The sequence below is a fragment of the Leptonychotes weddellii genome, chromosome 10 (assembly GCF_054177405.1).
Source record: "Leptonychotes weddellii isolate Sample4059 chromosome 10, ASM5417740v2, whole genome shotgun sequence".
Lineage (NCBI taxonomy): Eukaryota > Metazoa > Chordata > Mammalia > Carnivora > Phocidae > Leptonychotes > Leptonychotes weddellii.
In genome coordinates this window covers 65915048-65941845 of record NC_138378.1, presented here as the reverse complement: position 1 = coordinate 65941845, position 26798 = coordinate 65915048, and the positions used below count along the sequence as shown (strand labels likewise).

Below are 26798 nucleotides of genomic sequence, written 5' to 3'. Positions count from 1 at the left end.
CATGTAAAGCATTTAACACAGAGCGTGGCACGCACTACGTAAGAGATTTCAGTAGTAGTTGATGTTGATAATGATTTCCTAAAAAAGATTTAAAGAACTATCCGTGGCAGTTATTGGATGCCACAGACACATTATGACTCATCTGCTATTCTTTACTGCAGATTTGCTCTTTCATTCTTCTCTACTTTTCTATGTTCTCCGTTCATGGGCTCCTGAGTGAGGCTTTGGTAACATTACCTCGAAGAACGTCATTAGGTGGCACTCAGAACACCTACAATGGAAGCAATGCTCTCCACGAGCCTCTTTCATACATGTTGTAGCTTCCAATTGCTCTTGCTTAAAATAAATTTGGGGAAAGCTGCTTTTGCTCCACATTGAGCATAGATGAGAAAAATGGCCAGTGTCTCTGGGGAATAATTAACAAAAGACAGTTTGTTTCATCTCCATGATAAAATACAGCATCCCTATTAGAAGGCGAATTCATCATTCCGAAAAGTTAAATAGAATGACACTTTAAAAGTAATTCCAGCTGATTAAATTTAGGGTTCTGAAAAAAAAATTTAATTCATGAATACACTCTGAATCTTTCATTTGATTTTAAAATGTATAAATGTTCATTTAACTTTGAGCCCTTGCCTCTCAGTGTTCTATTCTGAGCTAGTCAAACAAGTGGTAGCAGGCATGCTGGGCTCAATAATACTGCCTCTCCTATTTAAATACTCTTTTTCACTTGGATTGCAAATTAAAGACAGTCTCCTGAACACTGACACATTTTCGATGATTGATTTTGCAAAACGTGTTGATTTTTCTTCCACTGTTTTGCCTCCGTGTGTGTCAACTTTGGCCTTCTTTTCTTGCTCCTTTGCAGAACTGCTGTCTCTTTGAAGCCATTGTCTGCCTCATATGAAAAACGTACATGAAACCTCATGACTAATTACACAGACAGAAAATTCCTGATCTCAAATACAAAATACCTCTGCCCAGGAACCATAACACAAAAGCTTCCGACTATGTACACAACTCTTCATCAAACCTTTCGTTCACTTGAATTAAAAGAAATTCCAGTAATTTTTTTTCTGTTGAAGTTGTGTTTACATTCTTTGAAAAGCAGATTTCTTATGCATGTTACATGCCTACAAATCAATCCATTTAACAACAAACAACATCCATCCATTTCCTCCACAAAAGTTTATACTTGCTGTTATGTCTGCTATTAGGTGCTTCTGGATGAATTCAATTAAGTGCTACTCTGTACTGTTTTGTTCTAGATACAAAACTGTCTTCAATACAAAGTCCATTTTTTAACTCCCGACACTACGCATTAGCAAAGTAGACTTTTCCCAATAAATCCTATAATCTACAGATTAAGTACATGGTTTCTTATATTTTAAAAATATACTTGAAAAGAAAATGAACAGATACTTCTCTCCCCCCAAAATATACAAAATAATGTCTCTAAATCTAAAACTACAGGGCCTTACACACATACTGCATCTTATAGTATATGCAGCACAAAATCTCATCTCCGATAACCTAGTTGGTGGGCCAATTTTTTTTTCCCACTAACGGACTAGCTCTAGAGTTAATTCAACCCATCATTTTTGAAAAACTATTGAATGCAAGGCCTCGCTTTGGCACTCGGAGAGAAGGCCTGCAAGGAGTTTATAATCTAATGTTGGGGGGTAGTGGTGAATACAAGAGTATGCGAACAGTAATCCTGTGAAACCACGATAGGCACTGTGAAAGAACACGCCAGGGAGACAAAGAGAGGAAAGTTGGGGGTACTCCCCTGCTTGCCTCTTCCGCGTGTTAATTTCCATAAGGGCCACCGGCCACCATTTGTTTTCACAACTCATCCGAGCACCAGACTCCCCTAGCTCCCAGTCTGCCAAATCTAGGTACTCCACTCTGTTTAGCCGTGGCTTGCCTTTTTGTTAGACCAGCTCTCCTCTGCCTCTAGTTGTTGTTCTTCTCGTGCAGCTACCAAGTGCAGTAAATGCAGCACGTGCCATCACACTCTGATTCTGGGAAACCCTGCAAGAACTACCAGTGCACCGATTGGCTAGTCCAACCTTGGATATAAAATTTTAGTCGCTTGCAAATGATGTTTCCGAATGGGGAGACGAGGGGAGGAAGGGGAAAGGTAGCCGCACTACCCCAGAAATGGCCACGATACCTAAGCAGAGTAAGTTGGAATAAGGTCTGCACATGAGCCAAAGCTTAGAATTTCATTGCCTTTGTTGGCTCGTGTCACTTCTTTAATTAATGTCACTTTCTCTGTTTTAATATCAGAGCAAGTGACAAGAGTGCTTCTGGATGAATTGTGTTTTCTGAGGACTATATGGCATACTCTCCCGCAGTCTGACAGAGGGACGTGCCAGCTTTACTTGGCAGTGACAATGCACCAGCTTTAGTTTTAGTAGTTTAATTTGTGGCAGTTATATGTTTTGAATACGTTGAAGTATTCACAACGGTCTCATGGAATCTGTTCCATAGATAAAGTTTACACAGTGGAAAAGAAAAGGCAATGGCTATAAGGCGATTAGGAAAAGCTTCTCTTGGCCACAGCTGGCCTGATAGGCATTCCTGTAAATTTAAGGGCATTTAGGGGATGGGATTAAAGAGATCACAAGGAATGATGGCCCCCCCCATTTCTTTTTGCCCAGTTCTGTAGTTGGTGTGAGACGATCATAAGGAATATGATATTTAGAACTCAATTTTATGCAAAATCCATTATTCAAGAAGTGAAGTTTATATACATGATAGACATGCAATGAAATAAATGTTAGAATAGAAAACTTTGTTACTTATGCATTAAGTTGATTCTAACATTTTGGTAAACTAAGTTTTTATTGATATAAAATTCAGAAGAATTTCTGCATTGAGGATAAAGGACCAAACTTTTTCCTTTGGTGTGCTAAAGATCTTTTGGTTTCAGGCTCAAGTATTCTGAAGGTTTTTTGTTTGGACTTTTTCCTTCAGCTCCTTTATACACTTTCGTGAAGCTTCATCAACTCATGGTGAGAGCTGCCACCAAGGAGTTCTTCCAAACTTTGCCTGCCCTTTCTAAATTTAGGGTTCTATACTGCAGCAGGTTGAAGATCTGGCTTTGATTGCACCTGGCTCTGCTGGAGAACAGAAATATTCATCTCCACTGAAGGCATGCTGCTTAAGTGCTGGAGGCACTTGCAGGAGAGACACTCTCATTGGAAACTTCATTACAATACCTTCTCTTCCCTACATGAAGTAGTAATTCTCATTCACCAAAGACAGAACTGTGCCTGACACAGCCACGGGAGCTCCTGTTTGACTTTCAAAATTAATCAATCTCTAAGCTGGAGTAGAAATGGCATGTCCTTTAACCTTAAGCACAAAAAGCTCTCAACAGACTGCAGTTTTTATATCCCTGGATGAGAGTTTGGGCCCCTAATACTTAAACTTGATGCACATACTGGGTTTCTGGCATGCTTTTGCCCATACCCATCTGCTAGCCTGGCACTGTGCCCATTCAGAAGGTGTGATGCCAGTTTCAATAGGGCATAGGTGCCAATCAAAGATGGGTTTGGAGGGGCAGCATGCAGAACGCAGCAAAAGTCAGCTCTTCTGCCAGAAGATCCTCCTGTTATCATATAATGCCAATGAAGGGCCACATGCTTCATTGCTTGGGATCACATTGCATCTGTAGATGTTTCTGGCCTTCAATGGATGTCTTTCTACGGAAGCATTTTCGTCAAGGATTACTTGATTGGAGACATTAAAGAAAAATCTAACTGAAGTCCATCCTTTTAAAAGAAACAGTGGAAACCTTCAACAATTGTCTTGAAATAATGGCTGGGTTTTCTGTCTTTTCTCCTAAAACACTCTTTCATGTAGAATATTGTACAGTGAGTTCAGTCCATGTATTGGAGTTAAAAGGGACAAACATTCCGAAGAAGCACTAATTGCAAAACCAAGTACCTAAGCAGTATGCAATCCATAAACACTTCTATATCGTTAAGTGTGAATGGTGGACAAATTTTCATCATCTAAATAACTATTTTCTAGTGAATTCTCGCATTTAGAGCTTCAGAGTTTAATTTTCCTCTCCTTTGTTTTATAAACATGGATATTCCTGTGTCTTAAAAGAAAGACCATACCTACTATTTATTCCTCTTCCATATCGAAAGGAAAAAAAAAAAAAAACAACAACACTTCAGAAGCAAAGTCTATCCATATTTCATAAGGAAGCCAGAAGCTCTCAAAAACTGAGAGTTCTTTTATTATGTGGCAATAGAGGTGAGCTCATTTCATGAAGAAGAAATTTCCCTATAGCAGTAGGTTTCAAATTTTAAAACCTTGACCACTATAAACAGTTACAGGATAGTAACAGGTGCAGTAGAAGAGACATAATACAGAAATCAATGAAGAATGCAGCAGTTTGTAAATCTTCCCTGAAGGCAAAAGAGTTTGACAGTAAAACTGCTAAAAATGAAGAACCATAATATATGTTAAAAAGAAGATCAGACACTTAAAATGAAAAAGACAAGCAAAAGCTAAGCCTTAGAAGAACTCTCCCTTTTCATACAAAGAATCCAAACTGCTGTAAATATTTAGATTTCTTGACTGATAGGCACATGAACACTCCTTTTTCTCTAAAAATTCAAAATTAATAGCCTATGGACAGCAAATACAAAATTAAAATACATCTCCTACAGACTTCTATTTCTTGTGTAAAGGTCTAACAGGTGCATTAAATTCACAAGATCCCAGTGATTCCTTCCTCTTGTGAGTATCTCTCTCCACACCCTCATCTGATAACTACTTTATCATATATACTATAGTTTCTAATACAAGTTTTCCCTTTTTCGTGTTTATTTCCTTCTTCTTTTCACCCCCACAGTATTGTTTGCAGAATTTTCTAGTTACAATCCTAGTGGCACCATAATGTTGCATTGTGTCAGATAAGACTAACTGCTTTTCCCAAAGCCTTCTCTGTAAGACACTGCCAAAATAACACAATATAGCGAAGTATAATATAGCACTAAGTGTTCCAATAACTCTGGTGCATTATCACTGGGCTCTTCTGAACATTATCCTACATACCTTCACAATGAATCCATTACTGTGAACAAAAAAGTAAAATAAGTAAAAACTACACATGCGTAAGTAATCTTTTCTATTTCTTCAAAAACAGAAGTCTGTTTCCTTATCAATAAGGGAGTTAAACTTTGATAATTTCTAAAAATCCTACTTAGGCTACCCTGGTTCCTCACTCCCCTCAAAAAAAAGTTTTCTTCTATATTTCTAAAACAAAATAGAGCTAATCTGAAGACATGACCCAAAAAATGTATGACCATCACCTAGATAAAGTCTACACATTTATGCATGGATAAGTGATTCGATCTTAGGGCTTCACCAGAGGTTAATTTTAGTTATAATAATGTTACTCTTTATAAAAAATAATGCTATTGATTTATGGCAATAAAGCATATATAGATTCTATCAGATGATGTTGTAATAACTGTCTCAGCTTTTCTTGCCACTAAGGTACCTCTGTAAAATTACAGGCTGGAATTAAGGGTTGACATCTGTAATTATGGAAGGGAATAAAGAAGACTGGCTTGTGCAGGTTGAATATCCCAACCTCAGTCTCAATCTCTCAAGCAAATAACTGTTGAACATCTACTCTGTGCTTGATATTCCAAAGATGCTAACTGGTCATTGCTATGCCCGACTTCAAAAAACTAAAACTGCTGCAGATAAATAATCTCTGTTTTTACTCATATAAGCCTTCAAAGGAATTCAGCTTAAGTTTATTACGTATAACTTTGTTTTCCTGGATTTTTTTTTTTTTTTTTTTTTTACTAATTTCTGAAACCCAGTATCTTCCATATCTGAAGTACATGAGATTCAACTTAAATGAGAACTTTTCACTATGTCATCATGGCTATTATTATAAATTTTAGGGGTAAAAATATTTAGGTCAGTAAGTAAAATGTCATAGTCTTCCAATGGCATTCTCTATGTTCTTAGTTTACGATATCGGTAGCCAAATCTATCACAACCCATGGCAGGATAAATGGAAAATCCCTCCAATGGATGTCTTTGTCACCATCCTAATCACCTGTGGCACCAGACACTGAACCTGGGATTCAGCTAATCAATGAGGATAGGTGTTTCCAAATAAATAAATAAATACATTACATTACATTTAAGTGCTTACTAAGCTCCAAGTTCTTTAAAAACATTACTTTATTTAATCCTCACAATTATTGCTGTCTCAGTGATACAGAATAGAAACAGTCTTGTGACTAGGTGGAAGTCATTCAGTTTCTAAATGTCTTAGGTCAGAATTCAATCCAGATTTGCCTAACACCAAAACCCATGCCCTCATTTATGCAATTCTGCATCTGTGTTGCACCTAGCGGTAAAGATGAATTCAGACTCAGTTCTCTCTCCTTCCCTGGAAGTTTAGAAACTTTTTCACTTAGTTGATATTAAAATGACAGCAATTTTCCCATTCCCTGAACCAGCTTCCTCCCACCCCCTTTCTTTTCATATATAAAGAAATAATCTTGGCTTTGTTCTTGTATTCAGACCTTTCTTTTCCCCTCTTATAACTATTTCTATTAATGCTATATAGGCACATTATTTGTCCAAGTCAAGACCAAATACCAAAATTCTCCATCCCTTCCCCTTGACTCCCAGCTGATGATTCCTCAAAGGCCTTGGCTACTGATCTCAAAGCTAGAGGACAGCTGGACATGCACAATGAGTTAGACATGGCAGCTGGCTTCTTCCCAGCCTCAGGCAACAAATGCTGAGGAAGTGTCTGACGAAACAGTGTATCTGGAAAGAAGAACACCTGGGGGCGCCTGGGTGGCTCAGTTGGTTAAGCGACTGCCTTCGGCTCAGGTCATGATCCTGGAGTCCCAGGATCGAGTCCCACATCGGGCTCCCTGCTCAGCGGGGAGTCTGCTTCTCCCTCTGATGCTCCCCCCTCTCATGCTCTCTCTCTCTCTTGCTTTCTCTCTCTCAAATAAATAAAATCTTTAAGAAAAAAAAAAAAAAGAAGAACACCTGGAAAGAAGGTAGCTGGACACAAAGGTGTTGTTAAGGAAAACCTGAATTTCTTCACTTATACACAGGAAGTGATGAGAAACATGGTAAAGTGAAAAATATGATACAATTTCATATGAATTTGCTTAGATGACTTTGAAAATAATTAGTAAAAACTAAGTTGAATGAAGTGATTGCTGATGGCATCTCATTAAAGAGCTGATCCTATGATTTACAAGTGCCACTCTGGATGGAACACTGACAACATCTGGAACACACAGCTTTATTATATATTCTGAAGTATGGAGCCTCTACCTCAAAATAGCTAAACATTTCTTCAAAATCTTTCCCCAGTGGCATGCACTTGCTAGTATTCCCAGGATCCAGGTTCTAACATTCAGATAGTAGGGGTACAGTATAGCATATGGAACCTTAAAAATTGCTGTAAAACAGGGGTGCCTGGGTGGCACAGTCAGTTAAGCATAGGACTCTTGGCTTTGGCTCAGGTGGTCATCCCAGGGTCGTGAGATCTAGCCCAGCGTCAGGCTCCATGCTCAACATGGAGTCTGCTTGAGATTCTCTCTCCCTCTCCCTCTTCCCCTCCTGCTCATGCTCTCTCTCCCCTCTCTAAATAAATAAATCTTTAAAAAAATTGTTGTAAAACAAATATTATTTTGATAGTGAGAAAAAATAAGTAAAAAATATGTGACATATACTTAGACTGAAAGAAGCAAAGACTTTTTGGTATTTAAATAGGGACAAATAGAGCACATGCCTGAGCAAATTTCTTTTTCACAACAGGAACCACACAAGTAGTGAAAGTATGTATATGTATATAGACCTATGTTTAATTTTTAAAATACATTTAAATACATATTAACATTTTATATATTTATATTTTAAAAAAGAAAAGGAATAAGTTCATTACAACCCATGCTTTTCTGTATTTCTTTGAAATTACTCAAATAATTGAAATATTAGAAATCTAAAGTATAACTGATAAGCCATGAGATCCAAGGCTATAGCTCAGCGACAACAGAAATTTATTCAACTCCCTATCTCTGACTTTGAGTCAGCACAATATACGAGAGATCTTAGCTCTTTGCTATACAAGAGAATTCACTAATTCAAAGTCTCAGTCAACACGTATTTTATGGGGAATTCTACTCTCTGCGGACTCTAAGTATACTCCTATGGTCTTTATCTGTACTGTCTAGTATGGTAGCCACTAGCTAGATGTAGCCATGGAGCTCTTGAAATGGGACTGCATATATCCTGGATTTTAAAGACTGTAGCTAGAAATAATTTCTTTTTAAAAAAATATTGATAACATGTTGGAAAAATATTTTAGATGTATTGGATTAAATAATATATATCAGTGAAATAAATTTCACCTGTTTCTTTTTACTTTTTTTAATGTGGCTCTTAGAAAACTTTAAGTTACATAAGTGACCTTCTCCTGAACGGTGCTGCTTACGGCACTCACCACCTAGCACTCAGAATCACGGCATTTTTTAAGCAAGTTCAAACTCTTTCGATAAGGACACCGTTCTCTAACCCATACATTTTTGTGGGTGTTGGTCTTATCTTCCCAACTTGATTAGACACTGAGATGATTAATAAGGAGTTACCTTTTTACCGAATTTCATTCATTTGTTCAAAATGACAATTCTATCAGAATAGGAGCTTTATTCATTGTGATTCATGAAACATGTTTGTGAAGGGTGGTGAAATACGCCACTCTAAACTATGCCTCTTCGGCCTAAGGATTATCTTGGGCTGAGGGTACCCGAAAAGGAGCAAGTGCAGGGAGAGGCTTTCTCTGAACTCCCTTTATTTGCATAAAGACAGATCCTCCAAAAAAGACTCAATTGTTATAAATTCCCTCCAGGGAAGTTTCATCAACCAGAAAAAAACTACTCTTACCACAAGAGATTAAAAGTTGATACCACTTCCAGACAAACTTTGTCACAAACTATCATATCCCCCATCTATTCTCCTGAGGGCCCATTCATCTTTCCTAAAGATCATTTACTGTCCTTTAAGTGACCTCCATCCCCTGTCCTTTTCCCCTAGTAAGACAGTGTATAAGCTCTCAAATCTCACTGCTCTTTGGGGGTATTCACTTTTTTTTTTCTCTGCGATCTCCCCATGCACATAACATTAAAAATTAGTAAATTGGTGTAGCTCTTCTCCTGTTGTCAGTTTATTTCATAAACCCAGCTCTCGAACCTAGGAGAGTAGAGGCAAAGTCTTTCCTTCCCTACTGTCTGAAATATTTAATGAGGAATCCAAGATTCCCCCAGTGGAGGTCTTTTACCAGCTTTTTAAACTCCTATAAGAACAGATGTAATGAGTCAATCCATTTAGGAGAATTTATCCTTGAGGGTAATTTTTTTTAATCACTAATATTTATCTTATTTTATTCATTAAATCCAGTCATGTAATGGATAGTTCTGATTAATCAACTACATATTTAAGGTAGCCCTGAACGATCCTTTTAAATTCAGTGTAATTTAAAAATTTTTAAATGTAGTGTAAAAATATATTCAACTAGAGTTCCTTATCTGTACCAAAGAAAACAAAAAATAATTTTGAGCATCTATTTTCTCATTTACCAAGGATGGCAAATAACTAGTACCATCTAGATGCACAGGAGAGAAGTTAATTCATTCCACACAACAGATGCCTTGAGGTACTAAGACTCAATTCTCTAGTGAAGCCTAGTTAAGAAATGACCAGAACCCTGTATTACTTTAATATTAATGATTAAGATTCAGAGTGTTTGGATTTAGACAGTTGTGGTTTCTGAGCTATAAAAAGCAATGTTTCCAGGAAAACACACTCTCAGAAAAGAACATCAACATTTATCTGGTGGACTTTATAACCAGGCTCTAGAAGGTCTTCTAGGAGTCATTCAGAAAAACATGGACAGCAAGGAGTGGGGTCAGTCATGTCTTAAACCAGACATTCTGGTAAACATTAATGATGCTCATTTACTTAATGAAGTACATTTATGAATTCTATTGTAATTCAAAGTTTCAATTTTCAAAATACTAAGTGATCACAGTTTCCATCACATATACAAGAATATTTGGTAACTTATACTTTACCTAAATATATCAGTCCAAATCCTCCAGAGCCAATCATTTTGCCCAGCATCCATTGTTTTCCTTCCATATCATCCAGGACCTTGCCTTCTGGAAGTGGAACAGGAAGTTTGTATTTCTCACTTCTTCTTGGTGGCATCACTTCTGTTGGCAGAAAGGTTGAGATAAGTCATTAAAAATAAAAACAGCAAAAAGTCCAGTTAAAATACATTTCTCAAAATGTCTTCTACGGGGCACTTTCCCAGGTTCCTACAAATGAGGATTATGAGGTCAGTTGGACTTGGGAAAGCCCACACACTATATTCAAATTGGAATTTTCACATACAACATTGAAATCTAAGAAGGACTGATACTAAAAAAACAAACCTTTTGAACTTCACTTAACATGTCCAAAATTCATTTAGGGGAGTCTATAATACCTACTAACAGTGCAGAATATCCCCTAAGAAATGAGTTTACAATTCCCGATGACAAAGAGAAAATAAACATATACATGCAAATACTCCTTTCATTGAGAATGTTAAGTATCAAAGATGAGGTCTTTGGTCACTAGGAGAGAATACAGCTCTGGATTAGGAAAACATGGACAATGGCAACAAATATCACCAAGCACAGCAAGTCACATCACTGACACAGAGCAGGTACTCAGGAAATATTTGTTAAGTAAGCCCGGAATTTTCATGGATATATAACTTCTCAGAGCACAAGGCCACAGGGCAGTTTCAGGGGTAGCACACTACTCTTCGTTTCTTTAGACCCTGTGTCTTCTCCACCCTCATCAAAGTGGAAAGTGCCCTGCCTTAGAGATTAACCAATTACATGTGGACACAGGTGAATGTCACAATGAAAGATTTTTAGTTGGAAGAGAAAACTGCATAGGGAAACACACACACACACACACACACACACACACACACACACACACACCAGCATATCTTCCTGAAACTAATTTACATGTGAAGGTAATTGCAATCCTCTAAGTATTTCCAAAGAAAAAAAATTTTAAAACTGGTGAGTGCTTTGAAATGAAAGTTAAAGTTTTCGTTGTATAATCTTCCCATTTTCTGAATGAGAAAGTTTCTGTTCCTTCTAATAAGGCTTCCCTCCTTCACTTACTTTTATCCAATGCCCTGCTCTCTTTTACTTAGCATCAGCGTCTCAGAGCAAAGGAACACAGCTGAAACCTTTAATTATATTCACCTGTCCTTCTAACACAACCACAAGGGAAACAGGATATTTACACGGTGAACTATGCTTCAGGTAGTTTTGTGGGGACTCCCCTTGACCAATACTTTATATATATATATATATACTGGTGTCCAATACATATTTGCGGACTTAAAACCTAAAGTCTGCAAAGAACAACTTTTCCGCAGGGCATAAATCCTGAGTAAGTATAAAGAGAATAAACACAGTTTCGGAGGGAAGTCCGCGGCATCAGAACTTGAAAGCTGAAACTGCACATCCTGGGCGGGGTTCCAAGGAGCAAGCGGCGGCCTCTTCTCAAGGCCAGCCCCCGACACGGGTGCCCCTCCGCTTTGGGGTTCCTTCCAGGGCTACTATGAAAAGCGCTCACACGAGTTGCCGGCGTCCAGATGCCTGAACACGTACCAGGACCGGGCTTGCGCGGGCCGTGGCAGGGGCCGGGGGCACCGTGCGGCCCGCCACCCGCCTGCCCCCGACTCTCGGAGGCCCCGGGCCGAACCGCCGCGAAGCCCGCCGGCGTCTGGAGACTACCTTCCCGCCTCAAGCTCTCCCTGCACCGGCGAAAAGCTGAACCCGCCCCCCGCCCGCGCCTAACCCCTCCGGCCGGCGCTCTGGGCTAACGCGAGTTGAAGGGGGCGCCGGTTCTCGCTCCGAGTTAGGAAAAAGTGCGCGACCAACCGCGGAAGCAGGGACCCGCCCGGGCCGGGAGGCTCCGGCGCTCACCCCGACGGCAGCTCCTCCAGCAGCGCGGCGGGGCAGGCGGAGAGTGGGGCGCAGATGTGCCGCTCCACCCGACGCCCAGGACCGGGAAGGAGAGAGGGCTGGCCCGGCCCCGGGTTTCCCCCGCCGCCAGGCCGCGCGAGGCACCTCCCGCCCGCTCTTGGGGCCGGGCGGGGCCGCGGGCCTCCAATCCCGCGGGGAGGCGGGCCCGGCCCGAGCCGGCCCTCGGAAGGGCCCGCGCTGACGTCCCCGCACCCGCGCCGCTTGCGCGGGGCGAGCCCGGCGTCGCCTGGTTCCGGGCGGAGACGCAGGCCTAGGGGCTCGCGAAGCCTCGAATGGGCCGCGGCGGGTGCTTTCGTGCCGGTGCCCCGCCCGCGCTCCAGAGACGCCCAGGGGAAGAGCGAGCGCCGGGTCTACATAGGGAAAGGGGGCTGTATGATGGCCGCACACCCTGGCCCGCCCGAGCCTGGAGGATGAGCCGTCAGATCCCTTTGGTGCATTTGTGTAGGAGGAATTTTAGGTCTCCCGTATTCTCTCAGTACCCAAAGTTTCCAAATCAGTGGGCGAGTCTTTACTGAGCACTTACCCATAACTAGTCACACTAGCCAGGCCCTCCAGAGGGCCTTTTTGTCTGTGAACTGGAAATACTCGTAGTTATTTAGGTTATAAGGTATGTTAAAGAAAAATTTATAACGACACTCGTTAAAATGGAAAAGAAAACGTTATTCCAAACTATTGCAATAGGAGAAAGAGCTGCGTTCAATGCCAAAGACAGCAAAGTGGGAATTTATAGCCAAGGGGTGGGGGTCAGCGGTTGGAAAATTATTAAGAGGAAATGTCAGAGATACGAGGAGTAGTCTGGCTAAACTGAGTTAACAGTGCTGAAGACAGGCCAGGGTGATCAGAACTCACCTAGGGGATGGTGAAGGATGAGGAGCTCCGTTAGATATGGAGGGTTGTGGGTAGTCGGGGGATTGGGGCTAAATTGACTTAACAGGATTCCCACTGAAATTAGACAATGTAGAGAGACCATGGAAGTCAATAGCCATCCCTAGTTGAAAAAAGAGTTCTGGGAAGCCAGAGTAGAGTTTGGTCAAAGAGAGGATCTTTAGCAGGTTATTAGTTATAAGATTATGATGATACGTGAGAGAAATTTATTAAGTGGTTTTCTAACACATAATAAAGACTCATAGTGAGCTCCTAATATTTTGGGGTAGACAAAACAAATGTTCCAAAAGCAATTATTAAATATATCAACATCCTATGTTGGAAGTCAGTAATTACTTGGGAGGCAAACTGAAAGGGAAATCAAAGTCCTTTAATGACTTTGATGGAATAAGTTTTTAGGACTTCCTACATTTGTCACCAAATTAAAGATGGCATGAGAAAACATTTCTGAAACTTGGTGCTGTGGATATAAAAGCCTTTTTAGGGGCGCCTGGATGGCTCAGTCCGTTAAGCGTCTGCCTTCTGCTCAGGTCATGATCCCGGACTCCGGGGATTGAGCCCCGCCTGGGGATCCCTGCTCAGCCAGGAGCCTGCTTCTCCCCGGGCCCTTCCCCCCGCTCATGTGTTCTCTCTCTCTCGCTTGCTCACTCATTCTCTCTCTCAAATAAATAAATAAATAAAATCTTTAAATAAATAAATAAAAGCCTTTTTAAAGAAGTTCAGTGGTCTATATGTAGAATAATCGCATCATCTAAGGTAGTGATACACTAATCCAACAATGTCCATTCTTATTTTTGTAAGATACGTATATGTAACAGATGCTATTGGTTGCCTAGCCAAACATCCATATGGACATTCTTTCTCCCATTCCAAATTTGTTCAGGTTTCTACCCACTTCCCCAAGTAAATTTCTTTGGGAAGATGCAGCTCCAGCAACAACCACAACAGATTACTCCTGAGGGGTCACACATGGCTCTTGTGTTCATACCTATTATATGGAGTATATGTGTGTCTTTGTTCAGGCCATTATAACAAAATACCATAGGCTGTGTAGCTCATAAACAACAGAAATTTATCTCTCACAGATCTTAAAACTGGAAAGGTCACACCATCACAGTGGGGATTAGGTTTCAACATAGGAATGTTTGGGGCACACAAACCTTTAGTCTATGGTAGTTAGCAAAATCTGTTAGCTCAGCCTTCAAAATGTATCTAGAATTCATCAGTCCTCACCATCCCTACTGACTGCCACCATCCTGGTCCAATAACCATCATGGCTTTCCTAGGCAATGGTAGTACCCTCCTAAATGTTGTCCTATTTTCTACCCTTCAACACCTTCAGTCTATTCACAGCAAACAGCGAAATGATCTTTTTAGGAGCTTAAATTAGATCATTCCTCTGTTGAAAACATTTTAGTGTCATTCAATAAAAGCCAATCCTTACTATGACTTAAAACAGTGTTTTTCAACCTTGGCAATATTGACATTTAGGCCAGATGATTCTTTAGCGAGAGGGGGAGGCGGGTCCAGAGGTGGTCTATCTCCTGTAGATAGGATATTTAGCAGCATCCCTGGCCTCCCCAGTAGTCTCTCCCCACCGAGTTATTATGGCCAAAATCAACCATTACCAAATTTTATAAATGTTGTCAGAGATGTCCCTGGCTGAGAATGATTTATCTGCAATGATCTACATCTTCTGTACCTCCCCCATTTCCTACTACTCCCTCCAACCACTGTGGCCTCCTTGCTCTTCTCAGGACTTTTGCGCTTTTCCTTTTGCCTGGACCATTCTTCAGTCTGTATCTATATGGACTATTCTATCACTTTCTTCAGGTCTTTATTCAAAAGTAAACTCAGGGAGACCTTTTTTTAACCATCCTATCTCATATTCCAACCTACCCACAATACTTCATAGCGCCCTTTCTTTTTTTCCTCCTAGCACTTAGTAATGTACAACAACATATTATACAGGTAACTTATTTATTTGGAAAAAAGACAAATAGTCTTCCTCAGCAAATTATATGTTCCATGGGAACAGGCAACATTTTTGACTGTTTGAGTCACTACTGTATCCCCAGTCCCTATGATGCAAATAGAGAAAACACAACATTTTCTTATTAAATGAATAAATGAATCATGATGGAATCATTCCCTTCCCAGTGATTGGTTTGGCCAGTATGTGTGTATGTATGAAGTATAGATAGAGGCAAAGAAAAGTTTTCTGGACACTTCTATAAAGAGATGTTCTCCTCTGGGGCGCCTGGGTGGCTCAGTTGGTTAAGCGACTGCCTTCGGCTCAGGTCATGATCCTGGAGTCCCAGGATCGAGTCCCGCATCGGGCTCCCTGCTCAGCAGGGAGTCTGCTTCTCCCTCTGACCCTCCCCCCTTTCATGTGCTCTCTCTCTCTCTCTCATTCTCTCAAATAAATAAATAAAATCTTAAAAAATATAAAAATAAATAAAAGAGATGTTCTCCTCTGGATATCATTCTGGATGTGATGCCTAAAATTTCTGCAGTCATCTTGTGACAATGAGGGTACAAATTATATATCTAATACACCAGAAATGGCAGAATGCTCAACAAATGAGGTTAGAATACTTATTCACATATCCAAAAAAAAGAAAGGAAGAATAAAAGAAAAAAAAAATCAACCCTAACTCACACCTCATTTAAAACCTGACTTGAAATTCATCATAGACCTAAATCTAAAGGCAAGAGCTAAAACTATAAAACTTTTGGAAGAAAACCTGGGAGAAACCCTTTATGATCTTAGATTTTATAAATCTTTGTGATCTTTGACTTTTTGTAATTAGAATGTACCCAAAAAAAGCTGAAAGCCTAAAAGAAGAAGTTGCTAAATTAACTACATCAAAATTAAAAATGTTTGCTCCCAAAAAGCCCTGTTAATATACCAAGTTTTGATAGGTATATGGAATAACAGGAACCCTCTTTCTTCGCTGGTGGGGATCCAAAGTGCTACAGCCACTTCAGAAAACAATTTGTCAGTTTCTTATGATATTAAATGTATAATTAGCATATGACCCAGCCTTCATGTTCCTGGGCACTTACCCAAGAGAAATGTAAACCTATATCTACATCAAGTCTTGTACTTAGATGTTTATAGCAGCTTCTTAGGTAATAGCCAAAAATTGAAAAGAGCTCACATTCCCATCAAGTAGTAAATGGATAAACCGATTGTGGTATATAATATATCTCCTACACAGTGGAATATCACTCAGCAATAAAAAGGAACAAACTACTGATACAAACAACAACCTGAATGGATCCCAAAAGCATGGTGTTATAGAAAGGAAAGAAGACACAGAAGAGTACATATCGTATAATTCCATCAGAATTCCCAGGGACTGGTTTGAAGGGGTGGATGGATGACGAAGGGGATAGTGGAACTTTGGGGAATGGCAGAAATGCTTAATCTCTTGATTGTAGTAGTGACTCCATGAGTATACATTTGTAAAAACTCATCTAATTGTACACTTAAGATTTATAAATTTTATTATATGTGAATTATGCTGCAGTGAAACTGACTTAAAAGAAAAGAATGGCTGAGGAGAAAGACAGGAAGAATCTGAGTTGTTGAGACCTTCACTGAATCACTCATTCAACTGACATTGAAGCCACCATACTTTTCAGATTCCTCCGTGAAGTGTTAAGTCTCCTTATTGCTTAAGCTTCTTAGCATTGATTTTTATGTTTCTTGCAGCCAAAATCTTCCTAACAGATGAAATAAAGTTTCAAGTGACAATGAATTTAAAATGTTAATAAGTGTGTCATAAATAAAAATGGGAACAGAAGTGCAGGTAAACCTGTATTGAGACTATGTGGGGTTTTCTTAAGTGTTGGGTTTTAATGCAGAATTTTATGATTCAGAGCATATTGCTGTGTGTATGTTTCAAGATGAAAACTGACAGAATATAGAAATACAAATTTTGGAACTAGTGAAAGAGCGTCTTCTGAATGAACATGATAAGAAACAAGAAAGAAAAGAGAATCTAGACATGAAGCACTGAAGTATGAGTCATCTGAAGAAGAAAAAATAGGGAAAACAAGGTTTTCAAACAAGGCTATTTTGATAGATCTTACAGACTATGACTGATTCACCACAAACACACGCACACACACACACAAGGACTTTCTTGGCGGTGTGCCAACATTGTAGGTATGGCTTGGGTTCTGCTTTTCAAAGAACCAGGTGCTGTGAAATGCTTGTACTGTTTCAAAGAAAAAAGAAAAACCTAGCCATTCAGTCAGCATACTTTACAAGGCCAGGATCATTTCAAATCAATTAAAGTGTTAAAGATGTTGCATAGACAAAACATTTAGAAAAATCCAATCTTTGTAGTTTAATGTGAGAAAAGGAGATCACTTCACTGGAAACACTTTGCCTGCCAAAGAAGAGCTAGTTTTTCTTTTATAAAAATCAGGAGGCCATTTGCACTCATAAACGCACAATCCCTGGAGAGCTAAGCAGTTACTGACATAGAAATTTTGAAAATAATAGTATTCAGATAAATGGAATCTCAAAGCTATCAGATATACAATCAGACCAAATATCTATGTCCTTTGCATTCTTTCCATATAAGACCATTGCAAGGCCTGAACTTATTGTCCCCAAATCACAGTTCTTGTTTGTCCATGTAAGTGAAAGACAAGGACACAAAAAATTAATTTAAAATGTCATCTGTCAGTATGTCAACAGGCTTCATAAAATCTTTTCCAGAGATATTAATTAGTAGAGCCCTGCTGCCAAACAATTGGATGTAAATATGTATCAAATTATCTCTCAAACAATTGAATGGGGTAAAACCTAATACGGCTAGCCAACATGATGTTAGTCCTACCCTGTCCATTCCCCTAATGCAAGCATCATAAAAGGTTAATTAACCACAAGACTATATTCACACTTTACATCCTCTTTCTTTCTAACTAACATGCCTGCAGTAATCAAAAACATGAGCTAGAGAAGGAGGAAGGGGAACTGGCTGAATGATTTTAAGCAGAAGCTGTGCTTTCAATAATAGGGTTGATGATGTATTCAAAGGAGAAGTGAGGACAGTTTTCCCACGTGCGATGTAAGCCATGCTTTTAGGCTTGCCTTTCACATACCAGCAGCACCACCCTCTTCAGTTTGTATTCTTAGGTCTTTGAGCTCAGGTTGAGATAAAATTATGGAGGATCTTAAATGCTTGATATAGAGTTTGGGTTTGAAGTTCTAGAGTTGTACAGTCCAATCCAGTAGCTTGGACCACTTACATTTCAATTAATTGAAATTAAATGCAATTAAAAATTCAATACCTTAGTTTCACGAGCCATGTTTCAAGTGCCCAGCGACCACATGTAGCTAGTGGCTACCCTATTGGGCAGAACCAGTTATAGAATATTTCCATCATCATGGAAAGTTCTGCTGGACAGTGCTACTACAGAAAATGGAGAATCCCTGGCAACTCAAGCAGGAGGCTAACCCTAACCGCTCATGTGGGTTAGCCACCCAGAGTATAGTGGGGTGTGTATGTGAAAGGTCTATTCCTCAGCCCATACCATGTTTTTTTGATTTTAGTAATTTTATAATAGGTTTAGTTCATTTCTTATATTGTCTTAGATATTTTCACATATTTCACATATACTTTCACATATATATGTATATAAAGTTTGTATTAATTTTATTGGTATGAACATAGAAAAGGAAGTGGAGGATAAACACCATCTTGATACTGATAACATTGGGTTATCTCAGGATGTGGAATAGGAAAGATAGGAGTAGATTGATATTTTATCTCAGACTTATGACATATTTCACCTAATACAACCAAGAAAAATCCATGCCTGTTATCTCTATAAAATGAAATTAATGATATACCCACTGCCTTATCACATTGGCTTTTTAAAAAATTTCTAAGGGAAGATAATTAGGTACCCGGTAAAATATAAGCACTTTAAAGGGATATATATTCTCTTTTTCAATATGAAGGGTCCAAAATAATAAAATTAAATCAAAGATATTCCCTTTTCTTGGTGTAAAATGAAATATAATGTTACATATATTCTTTTAGGTGAGAAAAAATATTAATTGGAACCACTTCAGGAAGCAATTGGATAAAATTAATGATATATTGTATTGGTCTCGGCTCTGGAAAGACCATGGTTTATTTAGCTGTTCCTGGTGTATAGGAGAAAAATTCGAGGATATTTATAAGCCACTCTTATGAAGTCATTCTAATGGATAACAGCCCTAAGCAGTGCTGGAAGTTCTTCTTTCCAAGATTATTCTCCAATGATTCCATTCAAAAGAACAAGTCTGTTTTGAGGAGAGTGTTTTTTATGCAGTAATCTCATTTTGTACCTGAACATTATCCATACCTAGTGTTTCATCTTTTCACGCACATGTGGTTGGGTTTCATCCAATGCTACTTGAATTCGTTTATAAAATGGAGGAATTCTAGCACCCTTTTATATCTCATGGAGTTTTCTCTCTTCTCTTCTGCCAAGCTATGGAGAAAAAGGCTACAAAAATCCCATTCCCTAGAAGTGAAGTTAGTAACGCTGAATTGATTTGACAGGGGTGATGAACATTCAAATGCCAATATATTGGAGTGAATCAACAGTGTGAAGTATTCATGATGGTGCTCGTTCATTTCACAAGGGTACTCAATCAACTATGAAATCCAAATGTTACTAGCATCATGAAATCTTCCTCTGCAGCTATCTGGACAATCTATTACAGGATATTTCATGCTATATGGATACTCTTGAGTTTTTAATATACATAATAATTTCCTGGAATGCAGTTCCTACTCATAACAAAAATAAACTGATAAATAGACAACAGACAAGAGAGAGCGTATGGAGACTGTAGTTTGGTGAAGAAATCATTGGAAGCTTCTGGACAAGATAATGACAAGAGCAGAATTTTATCTCCCTGCTCTCAAATTCTGATTGCAATGCCTGATATAACATTTTTAAAAGGGAAAGAGGAAAAACAATTCTATGTTAGCACCAGAAAGTAAAAATGAATACTGGCCATATGAAGAAACTTGGAGGCATTTCTGCTAAAAGTTATACGGGTGGAATTATATTGAAGGATAGCATGGAGTATCAATGTCAAACATCCTCTTTTAAAAGAGCAATGTACCTATGGTTCAATAAAGGAAACACTGACCAATTAATATCACCCCACCATCCTTTGAAATTTGAAGGTATTAGGGTTAAAAGTGAAATCCATGCATTGCATCATCAGAACCACAACCACTTATGTGGACCAAAACATTTGGACCATATCATTGGTACTGAAAGGCCTCAATGGAGCAGAGAGCTGGCAACATTGCAACTTGCTCCCCACACCAAGAGAGAACCACCAAACATTTATAATAGTGCTTGGTGGATAACTGCTCAGTAAATATTCTGAATGAATAAATGAAATTTAAAAAAAAACAACAACAGTAAACCTGCAACCTGGTGTCAGTCTTCCTTTAGCACTGACTTGGAGAAAGAAACACAAAGATGAGAGGTGGTGTTCATGCTCTGGGACAAAGACAAATTAATGGAATAAAATGAGGGTGAAATGAAATGGCCAGAAGTCCCCGTGGAGAAGCCAGAAACAGCAAAGCAGATTTATTCACTTACTCAAATATTACTTGAGCTTGGCTCTGGAGACAGGTTGTATCAAAAGGCAGAGTCCTTGCCTTCTTCAAAGTCATAGTCTTTTGGAGGGGATAGGTATTAAATAATCATTGAGAAAATTTATAGGATTCTGTTAAAAGCCGTAACAGGAGGAGCTCATTCCAACTGGCAAGCAAGGTCATGGGAAACCTCTGAGGGAATGACATTTAATATGAGACCTGAAGGATGATGGGTGGTTAGGAGGCAGAAAGGGGAAAGAAGAACACTTCATGGAGGAAAGCATATACACAAAGTCCTGGGTTAGGAAGGAAGTTGGTGTGTTTAAGGCCCCAAAAGGACAATGGTAAGAGATGACAGCAGTGGATGATCCTGGAGACCTAGGCAGAGGACAAATAATGCTACAGTTTGTGAGTCTAAACATTTTTGTCTTTTTCCTAAGTGAAATAAGGAGCTGCTGAAGAATTTAAACAAGGAAATGACATGGTACTATTTACATTTTAAGATCACAGTAGCTACTGAGTAATTATTCTCTAAATGATTCATAGTGATAGGTGGCAAGTGGTCAGTAAATTTATAAGAACTTACTTGGAATTGTCAAAAATTATTTGGGAAACAACTACATTATCTACACTCACATTGGATCAGAGCTTGAATTACTTTATTTCTCTGTTAGAGGAAAGAGTTATTCCAGAAACCCTGAGATTTGGGAAGACATCAGAATTACACTATTATATTGTAACTTTTTTCATTTATCACTAGATCTAGACAGGAAAGATACTAGCAGGAAATCAATCAAAACAAAAACTATCTCCATTTCTATTTGTCTTATAAAACAAGATTAGGTAAGCATAGATAGCCCTCTGTAGGTGATCAAACTGAGAAAAATTACCATACTTAAGGAAAGATCCTATAATTTAGACTCCATTCCTTCTTTGAAAAATCAAAACTACCTTCTTTTAAAAATAAGTTATTACAACAAACAGAAAACCCTTCTAAAATTTTTTTATTCATAAGTACTATAAAACGAAAGAAGAGATTTTTCCTATGAAATTAAAGATAATATGTATTAATTTCCTATTACTGTTTAACAAATTACCACAAAATTATGACTTCAGTAATAAAATATATTCTCTTACCAGGCTGGAGGTTAGAAATTCTAAAATCAAGGTGTCAGTAGGTCTCTGTTCCTTCTAGAGGCTCTAGGGGAGAATCCATTTCCTTGACTTTTCTAGCTTCTACAGGCTGCCTGCAATTCCTTGTCTTGTGGCCCATGCTCCATCTTCAAAGCCAGCAGTGTAGTAGCATCTTTCAATATTTCTCTCTGACTCTGATCTTCCTGCTTCCTCTTAGAAGGATACTTTTGATTAAATTGAGCTCACCCAGATAATCCAGGATGATCTTCCATCTCAAGATCCTTAGCATAATCATATCTGCAAAGTACCTTTTGCCATATAAAGTAACATATTCTCAGTTTGGTTTCCAGGGATTAGAGCCTGGAAATCTTTGGGGATGGAGGTCATTATTCTGACTACTACAAATATTCTAGAAAAAAAAATCTCTATACCAAAGAAAAAGAGAGAGAGATAAAAAACATAATTTTAAATTATAAACCAAAGATGAAATTAACCCAATATGTTATATCTGAAAAAGCAAAATTAGTTATGTAGAAGATAAACTTATAAAATTCTTTTAAAATTCAAAGGAAAGGACAGATTATAAACTTCAATGATGAGGGAAAACATTTAAAAAGTATCAGTGCAAAAATCTACTTACTTGCAAAATTAGATCGGCCTTAAAGATTTTCTCTATGACACTAAGTGAAAGAAGGAAAGGAGTGTCAACCACAGAGTTGTAAATAAAATGACTGTGACTTTAGAATGCTAAAACAGTCAAGTTATCCTTATGCATGAAGGCAAAAATAGCAATATTTTCAAATATGCAAAAGTCAGAACATAACACCAGGAAAACTTTCTGAGTAAAGTAACCAAAAACCTGGGGAAAAAAACATTAAAATGAAGCAAAATAAGAGCAGAGTTTCTATCTATTCATAACCACACCACCTCCTGTGGAAGGGAATTTCATTTGCTGAACACCTTGAAGGGAAAATTGCTCTGTAGAATTGAGAAATAATGTGGAGTTCCTGGAGTTTTCCGGGAGGAAAGAGGAGGAAGCAAGACAGCAGGTGGAAGAGAGATGGTGTGAGACTGGATGCCAGATGGGGTAAGTGGTCATTGTGGAAACATTGGTTGTCAGATGGACAAAGGATTAACCCAGACTGATGTCTACTGTTCCACTCAAAGTTGTTTTGGTTGCTATGATCTTAACTCCTCTTCTACCTTCCTTCCATTTTTTTTTTCCGTTTGTATGAAAGAGTGTGTAAATTGAAGAGTCCATGTTCCATATCTGAGCATGTGTGACTCAGATCAGAGATGACCCATGAAGAAGCAGTAGTCCAAGGTAGCCATGAGAATATAAACACAAGGTGTTTTTATGGAGAAAATACATAGAAAATTTAGGAAAGGGCTTAGATCTTGAAAAATTGGGAAGCACCTGGCTATCATTTGGATTGCACATTAATTATGGAAATTACAGCTGGAAAATACTGTTGGTGAGCATTAATGATCTGACGTCTAAGTAACTATTTTAAATATAATTTCTAAATGTGTTTAAAGTTTTCTTTATTTGACCTCTCAACTTCAATCATCTTTTTTTCTCCACTCCTACCAAAGTCAATCACTGAAGCCAACCAGCTGAAGTCAGTCACTCTGAGGGAAGGGAGAAAATTGACAATCATATTCTTGGTCTCATTAACAAAAAATGCATCACTTCCTATCTCAGTTCTCTTCCTTGGACTTTATGACACCATACTGTCCTGCTGCTCTTTTAGCCCACTGGCTATTCCTTCTAAATCTGCTGTGCTTAGTTAGTCTCTGCTCAGTCTCTACTCAGGACACAGACATTTATCTTTTTTAATTCCATCTAGTCCCAAGGCTTTAAATGCAATGTGTATTATGAACTCCAAAATTTATACCTCCAGTTGCTTCAGTTACCATTTGGAGTGACAAACACTCCAAACTTAGTGGCATAAAACCACAGCTACGTTATTATGCTCATACATTCTGTATGTCAGGAGCTTGGAAAGGGCACAGAGAGGATGGCTTATTCTTGCTGGGATGATTTGCAAACTGGGGGTGACTCCCAGCTTGAGTACTAGAATCATCTGAAGGTTTGATCATTCACATGTTTGGACTAAAAGACCAGACCGATGACCCTAGAACTCAAATAATATTTAGAAAAGTCACACAACAATGATAAGCACTGTGTGGGATGTTTCTTTCAGAACCTCAGAAAGCATTGTTAAGGGCCAGATAGGGATGGGCCTTTTCCATCCAGATACTCAAGGAAAAGTCAGATGACTGTAAAAGAATACAGTCAACAGTTAAAGATAACTGTAGACCAGGAGCTCAACAGAGCCCAGTACCAAAGTGGCCATTCTGATACAAAATCAACAAACAAACAAAAATTCTTAAGAACCTCAGTATGACAACGGAGGTAGCTTATGTCTGCCTTAGCCTAGCAATCCAAATAATTTAATCTGGTCACGAGAAAAGATTGTAAAAGACAAGAAAATAGGGGAGGATCTCGCAAGCTCTGCCAGCCATACTACTCGCTTTTGATCAAGTCTACATTTGGTCAATGTAAAAACACCTTCCTCTTAAATGTTAGTAAAAGTTCCTTTATAAAAGTCAGTTTCTACTTGAATTGATACAAAGCAAAATGATCCCACCTAAGCAACGTTAGAGAGGAAGATCAGAGACCTCTAAAAGCTTGAGTCCAATGTTGACTGTGAGGAAAAGGGCCTAAGGCAGAGAAGAATGGTGGAAGTGGACAAGATAGGTGAGAGATATTGAAGTTGAAAGAAAATTGGAGATGCAAATTATGGTGATCACTTCATGCCTGGAGGTTTGCCTTTTATTTTTCTCCTGTATTTGGTTTATAATAGGGAATAGAAAATAGCTAATCAGTTTCCATAGAGGTCTTCAGGATTTTAAAGGAATTTTTTATATATATAATTCTAACCTTTGATATAGAGTTGTAATAAATAGGAACTACAGACAAGACCAGGAAATGATGCTATTACTTGTCACTCTTAAGTGTCACCTCTCTCTGGGAGCCCTGAAGTACAAAGCTCTAAATCAGGATCAATAGAAGTTTCAAGATAAAAAACAATTTCTCCTGCTCTGAATTCTAAAAATAGCTGGTGAGTCCAGGTACAGTATTGAGATATTTCCCATCTAGATTAAAGATCTAGATTATGGAATTGTTTGAGCTCTATTTAATAACAGATAGTAACTGGGCAGTTCTTCATCTGAAGGCCCCTGCCATGGTATTTCCCTCTTCCACCAAATAGACAAAATACTGTAGTGTTGGTCACATTTTGCTAAAATTTAGCCATACTCAATTCCTCTTCTTGAGACTTCTATTTAAAAATATTGACCATATTCATGGAAATACAAGCAAATTTCTGTTCAGAGCACAAACTTTTTTTTACAAAAAAGTATCCCATGTTGGATACTTACACTTCTATAAATCTCATAGATGGAGCCAGTATTCTTTTTCTACCTGAAACACTTGCAAGAAAGTTCTGTCAATATTTCTGTCTGTACTGGGGTCAATATTTATATCCATTGACTCAGATGTACAAAAAGTAATTATTTATATAGTTGGCCAACTATATAATTGACTGTTTTCTTTAACTCTGAAGCCCCCGTTGTGTTGTTTAAAACACTACTTTGGATTTATATTCAGTCATTTTAGAGGTTTTCTATCAGTCATAGCTGTTGCTCTCCCTCCAAGAAGTCTTCTCACCACTACTCATTTCTGATGCCTTTTCCTGAATGTAATTTGAATACTGTGGGATCCCATTTATGTTCATGGGATTGAATAGAGAGGCATTTGATCTTTATATCATACCTTGGATTTGATTTAAAGGTTTTTCTCTCATTCTGCTGAGTCACTGGGCATCCCAGACTGGTGCCTTAGGTTTTTAGTATGAAGGAATTAAACAATTCCTTCTTAAACAATTAGGAAGGCAAAAAGTCAGGAAGGAAAAGGCACCCTTAATTTGCATAAAATGGTACAATTATTTAACTCAGTATTACTTTGCTTAAATAAAAGTTTACATCTATACCAGTATAGATTACCTAAACCCACTAAAATTTGCAGATTCATGTTTCTTCAGCAGTCAACAAAGATTTCCCATTTTCTGGTCAGCCTACAAGAAAAGTTATTAAATAGTCTTTTATTCCATTGAACTCAATACAGTCTAAAAATAAGGCAGAACATTACTCACTCTTCTAAAATGCTGCATATGCCAGTACCGCCAAGCTGCACTCATGACCTCCAGGTTATTTATAGAACCTGCCTATTTTTATGGTTTTATATTCATAGGAAGAGTATTGTGGATCCCTAGCCTTCAGGAGTCACATCAACATTCCTTAGCTAAATATATAGTATGATTTCATGCTATAGAAATTAATTACATAAATTAGGTACTAAACGATCCCACTCTCCCTTCCCTTTCTCTCACACACACACACACACACACACACACACACACCACTGGTCTCACTGACAACACCTGCTCTTAGGTAATAGACATTCCAATAATCTCAGCAACTCAGATTTTCCATTACTCCTTCAGAAGGGAAAATGTACCAGGCAATTTTCCACTTTGCACATCTCCATGATGTAATGGAACAAGTAAGACAGAATACACTGGAAGAGGGAAGTCTTACGATAGTTGAAGTATTAAAATCCCCCAGTAGAGTCACATTTTATTTCATTTACACGTAGTTTTATGGAGCACTATTTAATGCATGAGGAGTAGTCATCTATACTGAAATCACAGGGACCATTATAAACTGATGAATACTTTGTACAACTTATAAATTAGATGGAAAGGGATGAGGATATGGGAGCAAAAGTTAGATAAAGGAGGCACAAGTTGCATAGGCTAATGCAGGAGCCAGTGATCAGCAAAGGGCAGGCGACAGGTTTTTGAGTGTCTCTGAGCAGAAGCTTACCCTATCCAGCTGGCATCCTTTCTTTGGTAAATTGAACCAACCTTGAAAACACCAG

The 26798-nt window shown here is 38.5% G+C and overlaps 1 protein-coding gene across 5 annotated transcripts in view; it reads right to left on the bottom strand.

The window, feature by feature from the left end:
* VRK2 (VRK serine/threonine kinase 2) overlaps positions 1-12238 on the bottom strand; it is a 113310-nt gene extending 101072 nt beyond the window's left edge. For 2 of the 5 annotated variants that reach the window (XM_081833574.1, XM_081833575.1), the window contains exons 1-2: positions 12078-12237; positions 10152-10292 (exon numbers count right to left, since the gene is read on the bottom strand). In XM_081833574.1, coding sequence (XP_081689700.1) covers positions 10152-10287 — 136 coding nt within the window. In that variant the 5' untranslated portion in view covers positions 10288-10292; positions 12078-12237. Of the gene's footprint in view, positions 1-10151; positions 10293-11611; positions 11951-12032 lie in introns of those variants that run through there. The other 3 variants (XM_081833572.1, XM_081833571.1, XM_081833573.1) reach the window with 3 other exon arrangements.
* Positions 12239-26798: the final 14560 nt, after the last annotated feature.